This window comes from Dendropsophus ebraccatus, chromosome 6 (assembly GCF_027789765.1).
Source record: "Dendropsophus ebraccatus isolate aDenEbr1 chromosome 6, aDenEbr1.pat, whole genome shotgun sequence".
Classification (NCBI taxonomy): domain Eukaryota; kingdom Metazoa; phylum Chordata; class Amphibia; order Anura; family Hylidae; genus Dendropsophus; species Dendropsophus ebraccatus.
In genome coordinates, this window is record NC_091459.1 from 77,374,945 (window position 1) to 77,394,849 (window position 19,905).

The 19,905-nt window shown below is 39.7% G+C and overlaps 1 protein-coding gene across 1 annotated transcript in view; it reads right to left on the reverse strand.

The window, feature by feature from the left end:
- Nucleotides 1–5,045: 5,045 nt before the first annotated feature.
- CLDN11 (claudin 11) overlaps nt 5,046–19,905 on the reverse strand; it is a 34,779-nt gene continuing 19,919 nt past the window's right edge. The window contains exons 2-3 of the mRNA XM_069973818.1: nt 18,338–18,502; nt 5,046–5,537 (exon numbers count right to left, since the gene is read on the reverse strand). Coding sequence (XP_069829919.1) covers nt 5,302–5,537; nt 18,338–18,502 — 401 coding nt within the window. The 3' untranslated portion in view covers nt 5,046–5,301. The remainder of the gene's footprint in view (nt 5,538–18,337; nt 18,503–19,905) is intronic.

The following is a 19,905-nucleotide window of genomic DNA, read 5'->3' on the forward strand; positions in this document are numbered from 1 at the left end:
TATATTATGCCATCTACCTCTGGATGATTCCTGGCTGCACCGCTGTGTGCAATTTTATATACTCCTGCGCTTACTATATTCTGGTGTGGATTCGACTCTTGGTCCTGTAATCGGTTGATTACACATCTACACTTGCTTCTCCCACCGTTGGTGGTGACGTCCCCCAGTACAGCTGCGGAGTACACTGTTTCATGCTGCATATAGAGTTGTGCCTAAATTTTGCACAACCTACCCAGGTGAGTGGATCCCTGTAAGACCCTGCTACCATCCACCGGGCTATCTTTTATCACACGAGGAAGCGCCCCCTGTCTCCCCTCTTCTCACTGAGTGAACAGGACTGCGGGGGCCCGATCGCTTGTGACGACAGACGGGGGTAAGTCACTTACCTCCATCCTGTCGGATCGGCGATCCATGTGTAGAGTCTGCTCTCATTCAGGCTTTATACATAGATCGCCGATAACACTAATCTATGCTATGGAATTTCATAGATCAGTACATGTAATGTATTGATTGCATGTTTTACAGTGATAAAAAGTCTTTAAAAAAGTGTAATACAAAAAGTTTTTAGAAATATTAAAATACCCCTTATAAACCCCTCTCCCAATAAATGTTTAAAATACCCCCTTGCACATTATAAAAATAAAAATATTAAAAAATAAAATAAATAAACATAATACATATTTTAGCGTGCCGAATTGTCCGATCTACTAAAATATGACATTATTGTTCCCACTCGGTGAACGGCGTAAACGAAAAAAAAACACACACACACACACCAGGATTGCTGATTTCAATAAATTATATATCAGAAAAAAAAATTAATAAAAAGTGATTTAAATTTTTCTGTTACACCAATATGATATTAATAAAAACTAGAGATAATGGCGCAAAAAAAGACTCCCAAACCAGCCCTGTAGGTGGAAAAATAAAAGCGCTATGGCACTTAGAAGGCGGGGAGGAACATTGCATTAATTTGACCTGGACTTTTGTGCATCAAAGGGCTCTGTCTTGAAGGGGTTAAAGACACCCAAAGGTCAATCAGTCCACCTGAACTAGAGTAATGTGCCAACAGCCATCATTCCACCAATAGGTGTCCAAACCCCGAAATGACGGTAATCAGCAGTGATCGCGGTGGACCCTACAGATTGCAGCAGCAGTGGTGCAACATCAACCCCCCCCCCCCCCCCCCCAGTACTAACTTGTCCCAGCACAGCATTCCATCATTCTGACAGGTCATAGGCACACAATGACTGTACTGGAGGGGGGGGGTGATGTTACATCACTGCTGCTGCGATCTGTGGGGTCCCATGAATCCTAGCTACGCCTCTGCATGTTCACCAATCAAATTTAGCTGTGACATTTACATGTTCATATATTTTTGCCCCATATAGTGCTTATCGCTGAAATTTGAACTGAAAAGCCTGCTGTTATCACCAACTAACAAACATGGCTTCATAACTAGGTTACAAGCCTAACTAAACACCAATCTCTCTTTAGTGCTCAGACAATGCAAATTAATTATGTCATGCGATACTGCCCCGAGCCCTGCATTGTCTATAGCGTAGAAACATCCTTGCCCTTTATATACAGTACAAAATTTTAAGGAATATCACATATCTCCTTAGAATAAATCATTAAATCAGCAAAAGTCATACATAATATCATGATATTGGTGTAATATAAAACATTTACAAGCTGCTCAGAAAAAGAAACCATATAGGACTAACAAGAATATTTTATTAGATTTTATATAGGATGGATTGCTATAATAATTGTACATTTTTCCAAAGTAACAGTTGGTAAATTGGTTATAGAAAAAGGTCACAAAGTAATATAAAAATATCATTGTATTATTTACACATATTATCATTAGAACCTTTGCACCTGAATTAAAATTTCATGTTAACAGATTCCAAGGCAACATTTTTTCACAAATTTTAAAACAATTAAAATGTACAGTTTTTATAGTCATACGGTGAGAGACAGGGAAATACATATATGGCATGAGACCATCCTAACACTGGTTGTCAAGAGTACAAGCTGGCACACGCTGCCCCACTCATCTCATGGCTTACCACAAATCAGAACATACATTGCCAAAATCAATGTCAAATATTACAGTGCATAATGGAAGACAGCTTCTTATTGGTCGACCTTAACAAGTAAAATGAATGAATGATATAAATGATCTTACCCTAGCACTTAACTATTTTAAAGGAAAAGACAAGCAATTAAAAAAAAATTGGCAGCTGGCAAGGGGGAACATAATAAACAATTACTACTTATCTCTCCCCATGCCTGTGATGCGCAATGTGACAGGCCAAGCCCCATTCGCTGACTGGCTAAGCGGGCAGTCCATCAAACAGGTCATGTGAAGGAGATCCCATAGCCTGGCGGGGGTCCCGAAGCCTCAATCCAGAGCGGCAATGGCACGGGGAGAGGTGACTAATGATTGGATAATATACTCCCCTTTGCCGCTTGAAAATTTTTTAAATTGCTCGATTTTTCCAAAACATCAGATACAAATGAATAGAGAAGTTTTCTTAAAATGTTTGAAATAGTGATATCACTTTTAATGTCCAAGTTCTGCAATATAGACAGAGCTTTGCTGCTGAAAGGAAAGATAGAGAAGAAGTAGACCTTGGTTCAGCTGCATCCATGCTTGTAGATCTAGAGAGGGTGCTGCTTACACTGAGTTCTATGCTAGCAGTTCAGTCCCTAAACTCACCAGCACAGATGTTATCATATACCAGTCTGTGCTGCCCCTAAAGGCCCTATTACACACACAGATTTATCTGACAGATCATTGAAGCCAAAGCCAAGAAGTGTCAGATAATCTATGTGTGTGTATTATGTGTGTAATAGGACCCTAAGCCTTCTCTTCTCTCACAGTTCTATCAGAGGAGTCATTTTCGTTAACCTTTCAAAATTTTATTCAATCTGCAAAAATGGTGCATGATGAGCACCAAGTTGGCCAAAACAGCCAGAAATGTCATGGCCCAATTGTAACTCTAAAGACACTATTGAGAACCACATTCTGCATGGGAAACATAACTAGCTTTAGAAAACACTGTGCATTGACCGTGGTCCTCCCCTGTTCCCGCAACACTTATAAGGGTGCCGCATATGACAATTCATAGATACTGGTAAAGTTTAATTGGCCAGAATAATTTATGACCGTGAACTTGTTTTCAAACATTATTACAAACTTCTTAGAATGTATCTCGTAACAGTAACACATGTGGACATAACCAGCGCACAACCAAGTAACAACTACACTGTTCTTTATCTGCCAACATTCTTCTAGGTTTCTATATTACATCGTAATATATATTATTTATACTAAAAGAAAAAGACCAGATCTGTGGCGTCAGTGAAGATGATGACATCTCATCTACAACACTTGAGTGAATATCTATAGTGTAGTAGATGGTCTACCAGAGAATACAATCCTTTGTTATTTGTTCACTCCCAGGGCCTGGTACCATTTATATCTTGGGTCTTACACTCACATACTGAGTAGTCTTTATCTAGTTTCTGTTGGGGATTGCAAAGCATTGTTTAAATGAAACAAAGGACGGCAAACATTCAAACCTTTCACTAAATCCATCTTTGTTTCTCTGTTTGTATACATTGATGTAAAGATGAAGATGATACAAAACTCTGTGTAAAAGCTCCCACCACTGGGAATAAAAAGCACTTATCCCCGAAAGCGTTTTCCCTTTTAGGTCTTGTTATGTTCACACAATGTATTTTTCATGCATATTTCCTTGATTATTCTGTGTTGGAATATGAGTCCCATTGATTTCAGTGACAATATGCTCTGTTTAACAGAAATGCCCACTATGTAGGAATAACCTTTAGATAAGTATCATGTATTTTTTTTTTTAAAACTTTTGACATCATAGTGACATGTGGAAGGTTTTGATAGGTCGGGGTCTGTGTATTCGGACCCTCACCAAACACTAGAATGAAGCAGTAGAAGTACTCAACTAAGCGCTTCTCTAATATTGTCACTTTCATCTTTGCAAGTGGTTGCTTTTATAGAAAGTATATGGAGTCTATCTCCTACAGAGAGCACAGAGACAGAGAGAGAAGCACTTAGCTGACCACTTCTCCTGGCTCGTTCTAGAGATCAATGGGAGTCTGTTCTTTTGCCAATCAAAACTTTTGAGAAGTCTATGACATATATATATATATATATATATATATTATTTATTTATTTTTTTTAATGATACTGTGTTTCTCCAAAAATAAGATCTACCTTGAAAATAAGACCTAGCTTCATTTTGTAGTGCTGCTACAAAAATAAGCCCAAGTTAAAGTCAGCTGACCAGATCTTTTTTTTCATAGAAAAAAATAATATATGACCCTGTCTTATTTTTGGAGAAACCAAGTAGTAACTAATAATCTGTTTGCTTTTATATATTGTTTTTTTTTATACTATAACCTTTGCCTTAAGCTCCGTTCACATGGAGCAAAATAGGCGGAGTTTCCGACAGCCTCCCTATCATAATGACAGTCTATGGAAGGCTCCATTCTTCAGCGCGGAGAGACGCTGCGGATTTCCGCCTGTTTTGCTTCGTGTAAACAGAGACTTATGAAAATCTCTAAAAACTGATCATATGTGGTTCTAAAAAATATTATTTGTTCGCTTTTTGTTTTTATACAGATCTCTGCCAGTCAGCCTCTCTGAAAGCCCTAAGCTGCACTGCCGAGTATGTAGGCATTCAGTGTAAGCAGGTTTACAACTATTGGCTCCCACAATCTCCTCTCAGGGAGCACCTTTCCACATAGACCATAGTATTGTTGCAAGATATGAAAATAATGGCTTCCATGGTTTAGCACTGGGAGGTCCACATCGGTTAGCCTGTAATGGTGACCTATCTTATAATGGTGACTTTTTATACATCATAAATTTATGTTATATAAATATTCTCTGGTCTAGCGTGTTTTGTTTAGTGAAAAAGAAAAAAAAACTGACATATATCATTTAAAATTCTGTTAAAATTTTTAAAGAAAGGTATAAGGTACATCTACACCATTTACTTATAAAGGTAAAAATGCTACAAAATCAAGATGTTTTCTGTTCTAGACATCCTTTCCTGAGCACCCAAAAAATTTACATAAGGTATACAAGAATACGTTGAAGACCTGTAAGAAGACAGTACTCAACATTTGTCCATATATACATGGCACTTAAATTGTAGAACAGCATACAAAGACACATTTAAAAGGCACATAAGTTATTAAAGTCCAAGAATGCTGTACAGCCAGCCTGGCCACCTGATCACTTGATCCTTAAACGTTGGCACTTTTAGCATGAGTCGGGGAACCAGACCCCTGAGATGAATAATAAAATCGATTCTCCATGAATGCTTGAGATTCCCCAGAACAGCAAACAATAACTATTCCACCGAACAAGCAGAACGCTGCTCCGATCCATCCTGCGTACAAGGAGTAGCCGAAAGTCACAATGGTCGTCTCTTTGTGTGTAGACACTGGGAACCATATGGTGGCCATAATGGAACTTAACGCTATGTAAAAGAAGAAGAAAAAAACAATAGTTTTAGTAGAATGATACGGTACTTTAGAAAATCATAGACCATAGACCATAGATCATAGAAAATTTCTTTTTCAGTTAAAACAGCCTTTAAGTACAATGTATTCCTTCTTCTATTCTTTGTTGGTCTATCCCTTTGTCTTTTCTCACCACTGAAAGTAATGCTAAATGCTGCAGTTTTAGCTTTAGGTGACTACTCAGGCTAGTTCTTTCTCCTGAAAAGACCAGCAGTTTATTTTTTGACAAACATGTCCACTTCTTTACAGCAATGTGTCCTTTATTGTCTTTCCCAATGGTTCTTGGATGATGTGGCTACATATAAGAATTGAACTTAATTTTGTCCTATCAATGATGACTGATTTGGTTGACAGTCATGTTTTACACATATGGAATCTTTTTATTATTATTATTATTATTATTATTATTATTATTATTATTATTTAATGAGTGAGTTAATGGCTATTTTACTGGAAAATGGTTTCTGACATATAAGTGAGTATTTTGTAATCAGATTGGAATAAGCTATTCCTAACATCACTAAAACAGATGTAAATTAAGCAATGACCTCCCTGAGGGAGAGTGAGTTGGCCCTGGTACCTTACAGCTGCTTGGCACATATCTCTGATGCTGTTCCCAGCAGTCTTCGATGAGGAGGCGATTTCAACTCATCACTAAAACAGATGTAAGTTATTTGTATGCATATTAAAGGGAACTCATGACCTCCCTGAGGGAGAGTGAGTTAGCCCTAGTACCTTACAGATGCCAGGCACAGATCTCCGAAGCTATGTCCTGACAGTCAAAGTTCAAGTCTCAAAATCTTCATCTTTAATCCTTCATCTTGGCAGTGGATAAGTAGGGATGAGGGCGGAGCTGTGGTATATAATCACGCTGTCTCCGCCCTCTTCTCAGCCACCCATGCTTGATTGTCAGCATGAGTGCTGAGAAATTAATGTAAATCCCAGCGCTTAGGCTGCCAATCAAGCAAAGGTGGCTGGGAATGTTTGGGAATTGGGCTTGTTGGATTTAACATTTCTGGCACCAATGGCAACTGACAAACCTCACTAAGGTCTGTGGTGTTTCTATTATGACATCCATCATTTTCTGATCAAAAGACTAGTAAATGACAGAATCTGTGATAGAATAGTAAAAGAAAAATGTGGGCACCACTTGACAATGATAAGAGGGGTGCTATAATATTGTTTCAACCATATCATAGAGAGCTCCATCAACTAAGCTTGGGGAGGGGAGCTGCCAGGGACCTCCCTGATGAGACGTTAATGCAGCATAAAAGTAATGCCAGGTTCTTTGTAATTCAGTGACTTTAAAACATGTAACCTTTATTTGAGACTGTAGGATTATAAATTGCTGAACTATAGATTTTTCATTTTTTCAAAAATATGAATTCTATTTTTCTAGGTGTAGAAATAACAGCTAGCACAGCCCATCTTGTTTCCCAGCTTTTTGAATTGTCATATTAAAATGCATTAAAGGTTAGTTATCCACGTTCCTACACAAACTGACACCCACATGCCATAATTTGGAGAACCGATGACTCATCTTGTGTATTAAAGGTCAATGGACAGATGTGCAGAACTGTATTTAAACAGGGATTTCCTACTGGTTATAGATGAAGTCTCGGCTATAGTTAGAATTGCTTGCAGATTAAGTAAACCTAATTAAACTTTCATGTCGTTGGTTTCTGTAAGGGGTAAGAAATAGGTCATCTATATTCTTTTTCTCGGGCACGAGACTGACTGGATCAAACCAGACAACTGACTTTGATCATAAGGAGGAAAACGGTAATTCAAGAGCTGAATACCTAATCTAAATGTTCTTCTATAAACCTCAGGGTATTGAAACACTCACTGCTTTTAAAAGTCAGCCATTCAATAGAGAAATAGAGAGTTATTTAAATACTAATGCATCAGAGGGGAATGTATTCTTCTTACTAATACATGTCAAGCAAAATCAGCGAATATTGAAATATTGAATCTATTCACACTTGTCTAACAAGGGAGCAGTGTAGTCACTTTATAGAGCCCAAAAAACACAATAGCTTCTAGAAGGAAGGATTACATTAGACTAAGAGAATTTAATACAATTGCTTTCCATTAATCCAAATTATTTTAGTAGCTGGAGCTTTGGTGGGGTTATAAATTGTGCAACACAACAAAAACACAACAATCACTGAGCTCAGGGACATGAGCAAAAAAAATCCAATGGAGTACTCATTGAAGAGTCTCCATTGATACGTTGCCCCATATTACATTTAAATATGCAAGAAAGGGGTCTGTGAAGCCTCGGTTGCGAGTCTCAAAACATGGGAATAACCAGATATCCCTCCAGGGAGGGAAACCTGTTGCCAAGGGGTGCCTCCCAGTGGGGAGATCAGCAAACCCCCCGATACGTAGCCCCACTCCCATGTTTTGAGACTCCCAACCGAGGCTACATGGCCCCTTTCTTGCTTAACTCATAAACACATTGAGTCGTTTGGGCAAGATACATTTGTGATTCACATAGGATTAGGTGGGTGTAGTTTGTAGGCAGGGCCTGATTCCCGAAGTATAACTATCCTGTAAAATGGCCACAATGTTCCAGCTCAACCTATGTAAGCCATGTGATAAGGGCATGCCTGGCTATACTGTTCCTGACAGGTAATGAATCTGGGTGGCCCTTGTGGCCAGGAGGCAGGAAGCTGGAGGGTAACAGCCTACAACTTTACTTGTGCAGAACACTTTACTGTTACAAATTCTGCATACACAGATGCACAGTACCTGCAGATCAGGTACTGTGGTTTCCATCAATGGTTTTCATCAATGGTGATGTTGATATGTATATCCATGCTGTCAGTTTCCCTTTATTATCGGCCTCACATCCACTGTTCTAAACAGATGATGCCAAGGATCGGGTATTTTCTAGATCCTCAGCTGATCGCTGTCACTTTTACATGGGTCGATTATCATTGTTTTTTGTTTTTCTGAGAAAACATTATGTTGTCTAGCTCCGTTATGTGGGTTCTCCTTTGTGAAGACCTGACACATACAATATGACACTACTATGCATTTAGCTGTATAGTAATTTTACTGTTTGTATTACTCCACGTGATTTTTATATTCCTGGAATGGTCTTGTAATAACTATATACCTACAGAGCTCATCATTATGTCTAGAGATGATGGAACCGATTTGTCAGAATAAAAATTTAGCATCTTGGAGAATGAACACTATTTTTGAAAGATTTGCTCATCTCTAATGTAATGCCAAGCTCATCTTTTCTACAAAGCATTTTTTTGTTCAAGGCAGAGCTGTAACAACTTTCTTACAGACCAGCAGTCAAGAGGTGAGTTTACAGGCACCTGGGACATGTAACCTATTCAGACGGTATCAATTCTCCGTCAGCACTGGATGTGACTCACAGATGAATCATTCCTTATATTACCTTGGACATTACTCATCTGTTTTCCAAACCTATCAGCAAGCATAAGCGCTGCTCAGCCAATGATAGTACGTCATAAACAGGAACATAGAGCTCCGCAACACCCAAATATGAGCTTTTGATGTATTTGGATAGGTAATTATTCCTAACTTTGTACTAAATGGAAAAAAGGTCTGTGCTGTCTGACAGGCATTTCAGAAAACTGCTTTTCAAGGAAATTTCCATCTTTCCTTTCCGCGCTTGAGTGAGCTGTAGTCAGGTATTATAAAAATGGATAGGTTTTTGAGATGATGAAGTTGATAGCGATATAAACAGAGATCTGACTGGTGCAGCAATGGAGAAGATGAATCTATTGTTTATCCAGTAGCTTAGGTTAAGAAGTAAATGTGAAGCATTGTTGCCTGTTTGGCTTATAGAGGCAACATGCACGCAACCAGCTACAAGTGGGCAATGGAAGACAGGACACATGGATAAGCAATGTCAGTGTGATCACTGTCTGACTATAAGCCATTGCTGGTTTAATAATTATTTGCATCCCATAACAATTCTGAGGCAGCTTTTCTGTGTGACGGTTATTCCTAGAAATTTATGGTGTTACCCTTCCCCTTGTTAATAGTGTTTGTCCCTATATACCCTGCCCCTCTCCTATCAGTCCTGACTAGAGATGAGCGAACTACGAGCATGCTCGAGTCCATCCGAACCCGAACTTTCGGCATTTGATTAACGGTGGCTGCTGAACTTGGATAAAGCCCTAAGGCTATGTGGAAATCATGGATATAGTCATTGGCTGTATCCATGTTTTCCAGACAACCTTAGAGCTTTATCTGAGTTCAGCAGCCACTGCTAATCAAATGCCGAACGTTCGGGTTCAGATGGACTCGAACCTGAACCCGGTTCGCTCATCTCTAGTCCTGACAGTCAGATGTAAATATCCTATTGAATATGGAACTGATAACATCCAAGGTGGCTGCTACTCAGTATTGTCATGCACTCTAAACTACTAGGAACAATGGAGTAGGAGAAGGACATGACTATAGGAACAGGTGTGTGGGAAGAAATATGGAGCTGCATGCACACTGTGATTTACTGTACAAACCCATCAATGGGTCCTGGCTCCTAGGTCAGGCCCTGGAATAAGCTGCAATAGGAACAACTCTCTCTTTGGTACTTTCTCTAGACTGCACTGACTAGACCCCTGAAATTACGTTACCACAGAATATATAGTGTTAAGGGGCTCTGGGATAGGCCTGGAACTCTCTGGAAAGCCCTAACCTAGACCTGTGATAGGGGGAGACAGTGTTAGGTGCTCAAGGATTGGCGGAACACATAACATAATCAAACAATGACATAATACAAGAAATATACAATCATCAATAAGTGCCTTGTTAACCCTTAGGTACCTTTCATTTAGCTGTGCAACACAAGCTATAAGACACGGTGATATCAAGAGGTAGGAACAGAAAAGTATAGGCCTTTAGCCTAGAGCATTACACTGGTACCGAGCTACATGTGCTAGAAAAGAACAGTGGCACACCTGCTCTGGGACACTGCACATGCTGTATACTGGATCTCTGCTCATCAATGTCATGGCCTACAAGTCAGATTATACCTCAGAGCATCACAAAGAAGAGGGGGAGATGGAGAGAAAAGCTCACACACAGTTTTTTTTGTGTTCTAAGCAGAAAGCAGCAGCTCAGAACTAGGGGAAGGAGACTAAATAGATAATAGCAAGCATGTATTGATTTGTTAGTCTCACCATGGGCAGCATTAAAAAGTTATGTTTGAGTAGAATAGCCCTTTAATTTTTTTGGGGGTCCATAGGCAGCACAAACTTCACATCCTTGATTACTTGTTATAGCTATAACAAAACTACACCAGTTCCTAATCTGGTGATTGGCTTTATAGGGTGGATACTTAAATGGGTTGTTCAGTGTACAGTATTAGTAAGTGTACTTGATGTACCTACTCCCAGCAGCTGTCAGTGTACCCCACAGAGCTAAAATCGGACTCCCCCTCCTCCAAGCTAAGCTGCCCTGTTCTGTGGTGATTCTGTCCAAAAGCTGGCAGACATGAAGAACCATGTGACAACGCTCTGCCCCCAGTGTCCACCACTGAGCCTGTATATGCCTATGGAGGATACTGGGGGCGTGGCATGGTCAGATGCTCCTCCATGTCGGCCATCTTATGGACAGAATCACCACAGAACAGGACACCACAGCCTGGAGGAGGGAAGTCTGATTTTAGCTCTATAAGGTACACAGGGAGCTGCTGTCAGTAAGTGCTGTGAGTACACTTACTAATGCTCTACAATGAACAATTTTACTTTAAAGTAGCCAACCCCCTTAGGTGCTTAATTGATTAATTGGTAATTAACCTGTCTCCATTTGATTGTTCTCACACATAGGGTGAATCGGTGAAAGACTGTTTACACGAAGAAGTCCTTAATTGCGTTCAATGGAATGAAACTCCAACATGTGTGAACATATACTCACAATGTCTTATGCTGCCTTCAGACTCCAGGAAATTAAAATTTTAGTAAGTAAATGTTGGTTTTCTTGTACCAGCATCAATACCAACGCTCCCTAACATATATAGATCTAAATAGATATGAGAATGTTCCTATATAACTGCTTCAACCAAACCTAAATCTAATAAATAGATCATTTATTTATTTTGTCTTGAAAAAGTCTTGAAAGTGTTGAAATTTACAGGAGAGGTCTAGAATGAGACTCTGGACTATCTCTAGATTCCTGACTGCTTAGAGTTGTAACTCTGGACTGTTGCAAAACTAAATGAACTGATGGCTTCTCCATTAGATTCATAAATCATACTGTAGATTCGCTCATCTCTAGTAATCAGTGATTCTTTACTTATTAGGCTATCATATGGAACATAATTATTAAATGGCCCTGTCTTATTTAGCTGTTCAACAATTCTTGTCATGTACCTTTTTTTTTTACAGTCTATGCCCTTTATATTGTCATTGTTATTGAAGAGGCAGCAGGGAGTCCCTTTCGCCTTGGCTTGGAACACACTTCCTGTACCCAATAAAAATAATCTATGAGTTCATTGTAACCACATGGGAATGGATGTGACCTATGCTGGTACAAGAAAAATAATAGCACCACAGGTAAGCTCATTCCACAGCAGAGCTACCTTCTGGAGATAAATACTGAAAGAAATATAAATGATATAGGGCCATATGGTGCTCAGTAGGTAGACATATTATGTCTAAATGAGTACTGAAGGGTTTGGGAATGAGTTAAAGGAATGGCAGAAGCTTTGACAACAAATATTTAGTATTTTTAGTTATGATCTGGATTGCAGAACAGCATTTCTTCTTCCTAGCATCATAGGTTGAAGAACAACCTTGGTATGCTTCACCTTCAATAAATCCATGCTGGTAAAAGCCACTATTTTAAAATATGTAAATAAATAACCTAAACTTAATATGTATTTACACCTACTAAAAATGTTATTCTCATTTTAGCATGTTATTGCTAAACCTCGCCTCCTTATAATATGTCCACCTTGAGGTGGCTACACATGTGCTGATTCTCTGCTCCTCTGCAAGGTTTCCTCCTTAGCAGTGTGCAGGGATCTCTGCTCTCAGTCACTGTCAATGCAAGGAGCAAAACAGGTGTCCAAAACACAGGGAAGGGGCAGGTGGCGAGGCAACAGGAATAAAAAGGGTACATTAACACGCACTGAATATGCTGGGGTTCACATGCTGCAGATTTAATGGTCCGGATTTAACTAATATAAATAGCTGGAAACTGAATCACTCAATTCTGGAGTAGATTATTGCTTATAAATGTACTCTTAAGGGGGTAAAATCACTGTTGCAAGGTGGAAAATCTTGGAAAATTGTTCTTTTATTATGCATTGAAATGTCAAAGAGACATGTTTGACACGTTAATGTACTACAGATTCGAGGCCACACCCTTTTGACACTTTAGTGCCAAATAAAAATGCATTTATCATAACATTAAAGGGGTAGTGCGGCACTCAGAAATTATTCACAAAATAACACACATTACAAAGTTATACAACTTTGTAATGTATGTTATGTCTGTGAATGGCCCCCTTCCCCGTGTCCCACCACCCCCACCCGTGTACCCGGAAGTGTGGTGCGCTATACATACCTGTCACGTGCCGACACCAGTCTTCTATCTTCATTCAGCGACGTCTTCTTCGGGCGGACGGCAAACAGCTCCGACTGTTCCGAATGCCGTCCGCCCTCTGCAGCGTCATCCGATGCTCAGCCGCGATTGGCTGAGCATAACTGTGCTCAGCCAATCAGTTATGCTCAGCCAATCGCGGCTGAGCACAGTTGTGACGCGGCGGAGGGGGGACGAGCGGCAGCGACTCAGCCGTCCGTCCGAAGATGACGTTTGGCACAAGATGGCGGATGGCCCTCGACACGGATCAGGTAATGTATAATGCACCACACTTCCGGGTACACGGGTGGGGGGACACGGGGAACGGGGCGATTCACAGACATAACATACATTACAAAGTTGTATAACTTTGTAATGTGTGTTATTTTGTGAATAATTTCTGAGCGCCGCACTACCCCTTTAAAGACATGGAAAGCAAAAGTGACAGTATTAAAGGTATTAAAGTGATACCATCACCCCAGTTTTCCTATGTGCTTTTATCACTTTTGGACCATGTCAATATGGCGGAGCTTAGTATCCATTGAACCGCCTCTTCCTGCCTCATTACAGAGGAAGCATGACTAACAGCAATGGACTAAGGCAGAGAGAGGGGCTAAGTGGACACTTAGCCCTGCTTAGGAGACACTGTCTATTGATGAACTAATTAGAGCTTAAAGAAGACAAAGACAAGTTTTATAAAGGCACATATGGATAATGCAGCATCTAAGCTTGTGGACGGTGTGATGAACCACCCAAAGAGTAAGACAATATAACTTTAATAGAATCCTTTTCTCAAGACCTATGTAACTGTTGGTGGTTTGATAATGCTTTTCCACTTGGAAGATGCACTTTAAGAAAATGGCAGATTTCAAAGTCAATGAATTTAAAATTCCTATAGTTGCAAAAGTAATAACCGAACTGTACTCCTATCTTACAGTCACTTTTTTGAAACCCACACTCAGATGTGGAAAAGGAAAAAAGAAAACAGCTTGTCCATGGTCCTTCCTTTCCTTGACAGATCGCTACATCCTATCATCAATTGTGATTTAAGGCACAGGAAAGTCAGGGGTTCCTTATCATTCACATGCTGTGTGAGCAGCCCACTTCCTTGCAGAAGGACATGGCACAAAGAGCTACAATCATTAAATAGCTAATGCCAGTAATAGCTCTCCCCGAATAAAATAAAATAAATGTTTTCATCTTTACCTTTTATAAGTAGATTTTTTAATGAATATGTATGGAGTGTGTCCTTTGATCAATAATTCATATGACTTCTTTTCTATAGATAATGCCTTTAAATGACTGAAAGGAAGATCAGTGTCTGAGATGCCCGAAAGTCAATGATTAACAACTGGCAAATCCCAGTTTCAGGATTTATCATAAAATTGTGTGAATAAGAAAAAAGATGTTCAGTTCACAATAGTCTATGAGGAAGAGTGAGTCTGGCACCACCTACACACAATATATTAGACCAGCTGGTTGTAGGATCCCCAGTCCTGGACACATGAATTTGCACCAGAGGGGTGCTCACTTAAAACATTAAAGGCAGCAAAACTTCACACTGTAGAGATAAAAGCAAGTGGCACTCACCACATCTTCAGGTGCAATAGTTTCTTTATTCACAAACTTGATGCATGGGAGGGAGAGTAGCCATGAGCGCATGGAGCAACTCGATACGCTCAAGGCTACTCTTCCTCCCATGCATCAAGTTTTAAGATGTAAATAAAGAAACTATTGCACCTGAAGATGCGGTGAGTGCCACTTGCTTTATCTCTACATTGTGAAGTTAAAAAAAGTGTTTCCATGACAATCGGATTGAAAAATTAGTATTCAAGTGCAGATTTGAAAGTTAAACCAGACGATGGGCAATGGTATCAATATATAAAGCTGTCTTTTGATTTGATCTTTTAGCAATCGGCTTGATAACTCCCCCCCAATGAATATGAATGCTTCTGCCATGAGGTCAAATGAGTTTATTACTCAGGGCAGTAGCCTTGTAGAATCTCTGAAGGGCGGCATGTTGCATGGGGTGGCAATAAATGATACGGTCTGCTACACACTACTGACTTCATTGACCCCATGATCTGCAAATGATAGCTGGACATAGACATAGAACGCAAGGAAGAAAGGATAGCAAACACTCTGCAGGTATTGTTATATGCTTCAGGCATCACTACACTACACAGGATCACTACCCCTGTAAATTTAGCAAGGTGTAATCGTAGTATAAGCATGAATAAGATCACTATGAGTAGTCACAATACATTGACTCTTGTATATGTCAGGTGCTTTAATTCTTGCAGATGCAATAAAGATTAAATATTGGTAAATACACTTGTGTCAAAGGGGTAGTGACTCTCCTTAAGGAGAGCATGTCATAAAGACGTGTGGAGACTTACAGACCATTGCTGCTCCACTGAACCCCGAAATAGCTATCTGCAGATGGGAAATCTTTCCTTTTGGAGAGATTGTTTGGCTTGGCATAAAATCCCCAGTCAATGTTCTAAGGCTCCTTGACTGAGCGAGACTTGACTTGAAGGGACATCTCTTTGCTCAAGAGGTGTGAGAGCCATTTTGCATTTCCTTTCTTCCCTATATACACTTGTGGAACTGGAAACGGAAACTTTTTCTGTCTTGTCAGCAAGGAAGGAAGGTAATGCACCGGGATTTATAGTATATCTGAAATGTATATGCACTTATTATTATAAGCTGCAGGTTTTCTGCACACGCCTTACTTACTTATGATTTTCAATAGGCTGGGTTGGGGGGGGGGGGCGTGATGGCGAGGTGTTCGCTCTTGGGGGTGGGCAATATCAGGTTTCGCCTCAGGCAGAACAAAACCTAGAATCAGCCCTGCCAATGAAAATTGTGATTGTACTAGTGTATTATATCCTCAATGCTGCTGTTTATCTGAGAAAGCAGAATCTACTCTTCTCTATATCTGCTGGGAATGGGAGCCTGCACCACTAATAGAGCTGAAGCTTGTCAGTTGTTTGCGGCACCGCTAGGGATTCCAGCCAGAGCGTATACCCTGTGTATACGCTCCGGCCAGGATCCCATAGATAGAGAGGTAACGTATATTTTCGTAATAATCACAGCCGTTGTACAATGGACGTGATTTTCCAAAAATATACTTTGTGTGAACATAGCCTAACATTGTATAGATATACTTTTCAAAGGCTGAATAACCACTTTAAAGCGACTCTGTACCCACAATCTGCCAATCTGCAGGTGATGCAGTTATTGTCCTAAAAAACAACTTCACCATAAGAAAGCCCCCAGGCAGCATTTCTCCTAATCATCACTTGTCTGAACACTGCACATGTGTTGGATCGTTAAGGCACCTGTGCAGTTTTGACAAGTGATGAACAGAAAAAATGCTGTCTGGGGCATTCCTAATGGTAAAGAGGGCAGGGAGGGGGGGCAGAGGGGCGGTGCAAGCCTAGGGCATAGACACTCTAGGCCACGTCAATTTAACACAATAACTGCATCACCTGCCGAACGGACCCCAGGACAGATCTTGGACTAAAAACAGCTATCTGAAGGTACAAGCGGCTTTAGGGAGTCAGATTGTGGGTAAAGAGTCGCTTAAACCGAGACAATGGCTCCGTTTTACTATTGTAAATTTTGGCCAATTTTTGGTACAATTGCACCCATGTCTTCTGTCACATTTACTATGCAACTTAGACATGTTTGTTAACACTTTTCTGACTGATGTGAAAAAGGTTCATGGCCTAAAAGAGGATAAAAATCAAACAAAATTCTAATTCAAATTCTGGCACTTGGTTAAGCAAACTACCAATAGGTGGTCCTAATGTAAACTAGACAGTCTTCAGAGGCACCAGATCAACAGAATAAATTGTGATAAATCTGGTGGATTTAAAGTCTGTCCAAAAATAAGACAGTTTTAGTAAATCTTGGCCAATGTAATCTAAAAAAAAAAGTATAAGTTTATAATTTGAAGTCTTTGAAAATGGCTATTATGGTGTCTAAAGGTGTTTGTTGTCTAAACTGTTAAAATTAGCCACCTAGCCTGATAATAAAGAAGAGAGAGGATGGAATATATGACACTTTGTGTTAATCTGTTGGAATTAAACAAGGGAAAAGTGACAATACTGCTCTTCTAGGATCTATGTTCTATGAGCCACTAAAAATCTAGCGGTAAATAATCATTTGGCTACTCTTGGGGAGGGATGGGTCTAATAAATCTCTTCAAGGAGATTTTCATTTATTCACCTGCATTTGCAGAATTATAATAAAGAAAAATAACCTGTTCTGATTCTAAGAACATCCATGAGACATGGCTAATGGTGCTCTCCTGATTTTGGCGGCCTTGGGAAAACACTGGGCCATATAGGAAGGGGCTAAGTACAATCTGAAGACAATGGTTTTCTGAAATTACACTGCCATAGCAATTTCCCCTGGGTCCAATTAATCCCCTGGTACTAATGATCCAATACTTTATTGTAAGGATAACTATTTCTATGTGTCCACTGACCATGGCCTTGTAGAATAATGCTGATAGTCTCTTTTCATTTCCTGTACAAGAAATGTATAACAATTGTTGGCACACAAAGCATTTTTAGCTTGCTCAATGCATCTGCTGTACCATTTTATTGCTTTGCTAACATAAAAGGCAGACAATTTTCATTACATTAACATACTTTATATAGGTGAACTGCAAGACCTGACGATGTATATCAGGGCTGCTCACTTTAACCATTAATTACTGGCATTTGGTATCATAGTAGCCAAAGAAGCTGTTGTCTATAGTTAGCCTGAGTTACCTTGCTACAGCAGGAGAACAGCAGTGCCCTTTACTGCTATTCAGCATGGAAATCATTAAGCACTATAAAGTCTAAAACAACATCATCTATGTATTAAAAATTTACTAGAAGTTTAAAGGTCAGATCTTTCTATGTAAACAAAACTTATATATGCAATGACTTCATTAAAGTCCTTATTTCCAGAATGTAGAAAATCAGATTGGAAAAACAACAATGCAGAAATACATATGTATATAGATATCACATGCCAATTCATAAAAAGATAAAATATGACACAAAAATTTTACCGGCTGTTAAAAAGTACTTTAATAAATTGTGGTGCCTACGTCTGTATTTGTCAATGGAAAACAGCTATACAATAGCCCCTACTGAGCATTTCCTTGATGCCTTACCTAAAATGACGATCAGCACTCCACCCAGTGTAAAGCGTTTGTATTTCTCTGTTCCAGGGTCATGGCCCATTCGGATGCAGGGCATGGCAGAGAGAAGCAGGAAGACAGCAGGAAGCCCCAGGAAAGATCCAACTATCATCAGGGCACGGGCGGCTTGGATGTGAGCTGTCAACAGCAACAGGATGCATTTTATTAGGTGATAAGCCGCACACTAACAGGCTGACCAGCAAAATACATAGTCACAGTTTTCAAAAAGGATGAAAAAATAAATTACATTGTAAGCATCAATAACAAATACAAGTTCAGTCTCCCTTTTTGCCCAACTTTGATTTTATATTTGTGTGCTAAAAAGGTTACTCTTTGCATGCAAGGTCTCTGAAGAACACAGCAGCCGAGTCCTTGGCAAAATGGAAAAACTGATGATGGCCAGATGTAACATTAGATATAAAAGGGCTTTGTCTAGTGAGGAAAAAAACACTTAGAGGAAACCTTTTTTCCCCTGAACTGAGTAGAACCACATTTTTGTGTTCTTACATTAATACAGAAATATAAATGGGTTACTGTGGAGTGTATTATGCAATATACACAAAGCACAAGACATAGCGTACCTTAAACTGCATCTAATGTCAGTTTCACATTCATTGAAATTGTACCTAAATTCACTTCCATTTATTTTGTTGTATTGGCTATGGATCTATATAGCTGGCTAAATATAGTGTGTTGTATGGCATACATTGGATCAAGAGAGCCCCTTAGCAAGGATAACAATTGATGTCGGATTTTGCAACCTAGTACAGAAGGGCATCTGGAATAGGATGTTCTGTACAGGATGATGCCACCTTGAGGCTGTGGTCACACACAGCAGTTTGGTTGGATACCGTCATTGCAATTTTTAAACTAAATCCCGGTGTGGATTCAGGAGAAAGCAGAAATATAATTCTTCTTTCATTTTTCTCATTCTGTTTGAATGCACTCTTAGTTTTGGCTTAAAACCTGCAGTGACAGTTGTGGTGTCCCACCATGGGTGTTTTGTCTCTCCTGTGCAGTAGAGATGATCGAACATCTGGAAATCTTAGGTTCAATCGAACTCGAACATTTTTAAACGTGCAGCATTTGATTCCCGATGCCTTCCCTGTCCATGGGGAAGGAGGAAACAGCCCAAGTACTGACTGGAATTCCGGGATATAGCCTAGGTAATAGGCTGTATCCCGGAATTCCAGGCGGTACTCATTCTAAGGTGGTCAGACTATAGTCTATACACAGGTACAAGTAACTTCTCTTCTGAACATTGCGTTAGGACTCCCTCTACAAATTCTTCTCCTCTACTTTCTTCTACTCTCAACTCTCCAAGTACCACTACAACTACCTCTCTACTACTCAACTTCTCCAGCACCTTCTCAAGCACAACTAAGTTCAAGCACTAAAGTCTATGTGAAGATCCTGCTAAAGTGTATTATATTGCTAAAGGACTTTACAGTAAAGCTCTATTTTTGATAATACGCACCAGCACCCATACACACTAACCGCACACCTTGGTTTTTTTTCCTACTCTCTGTGGGTGGCGGTAC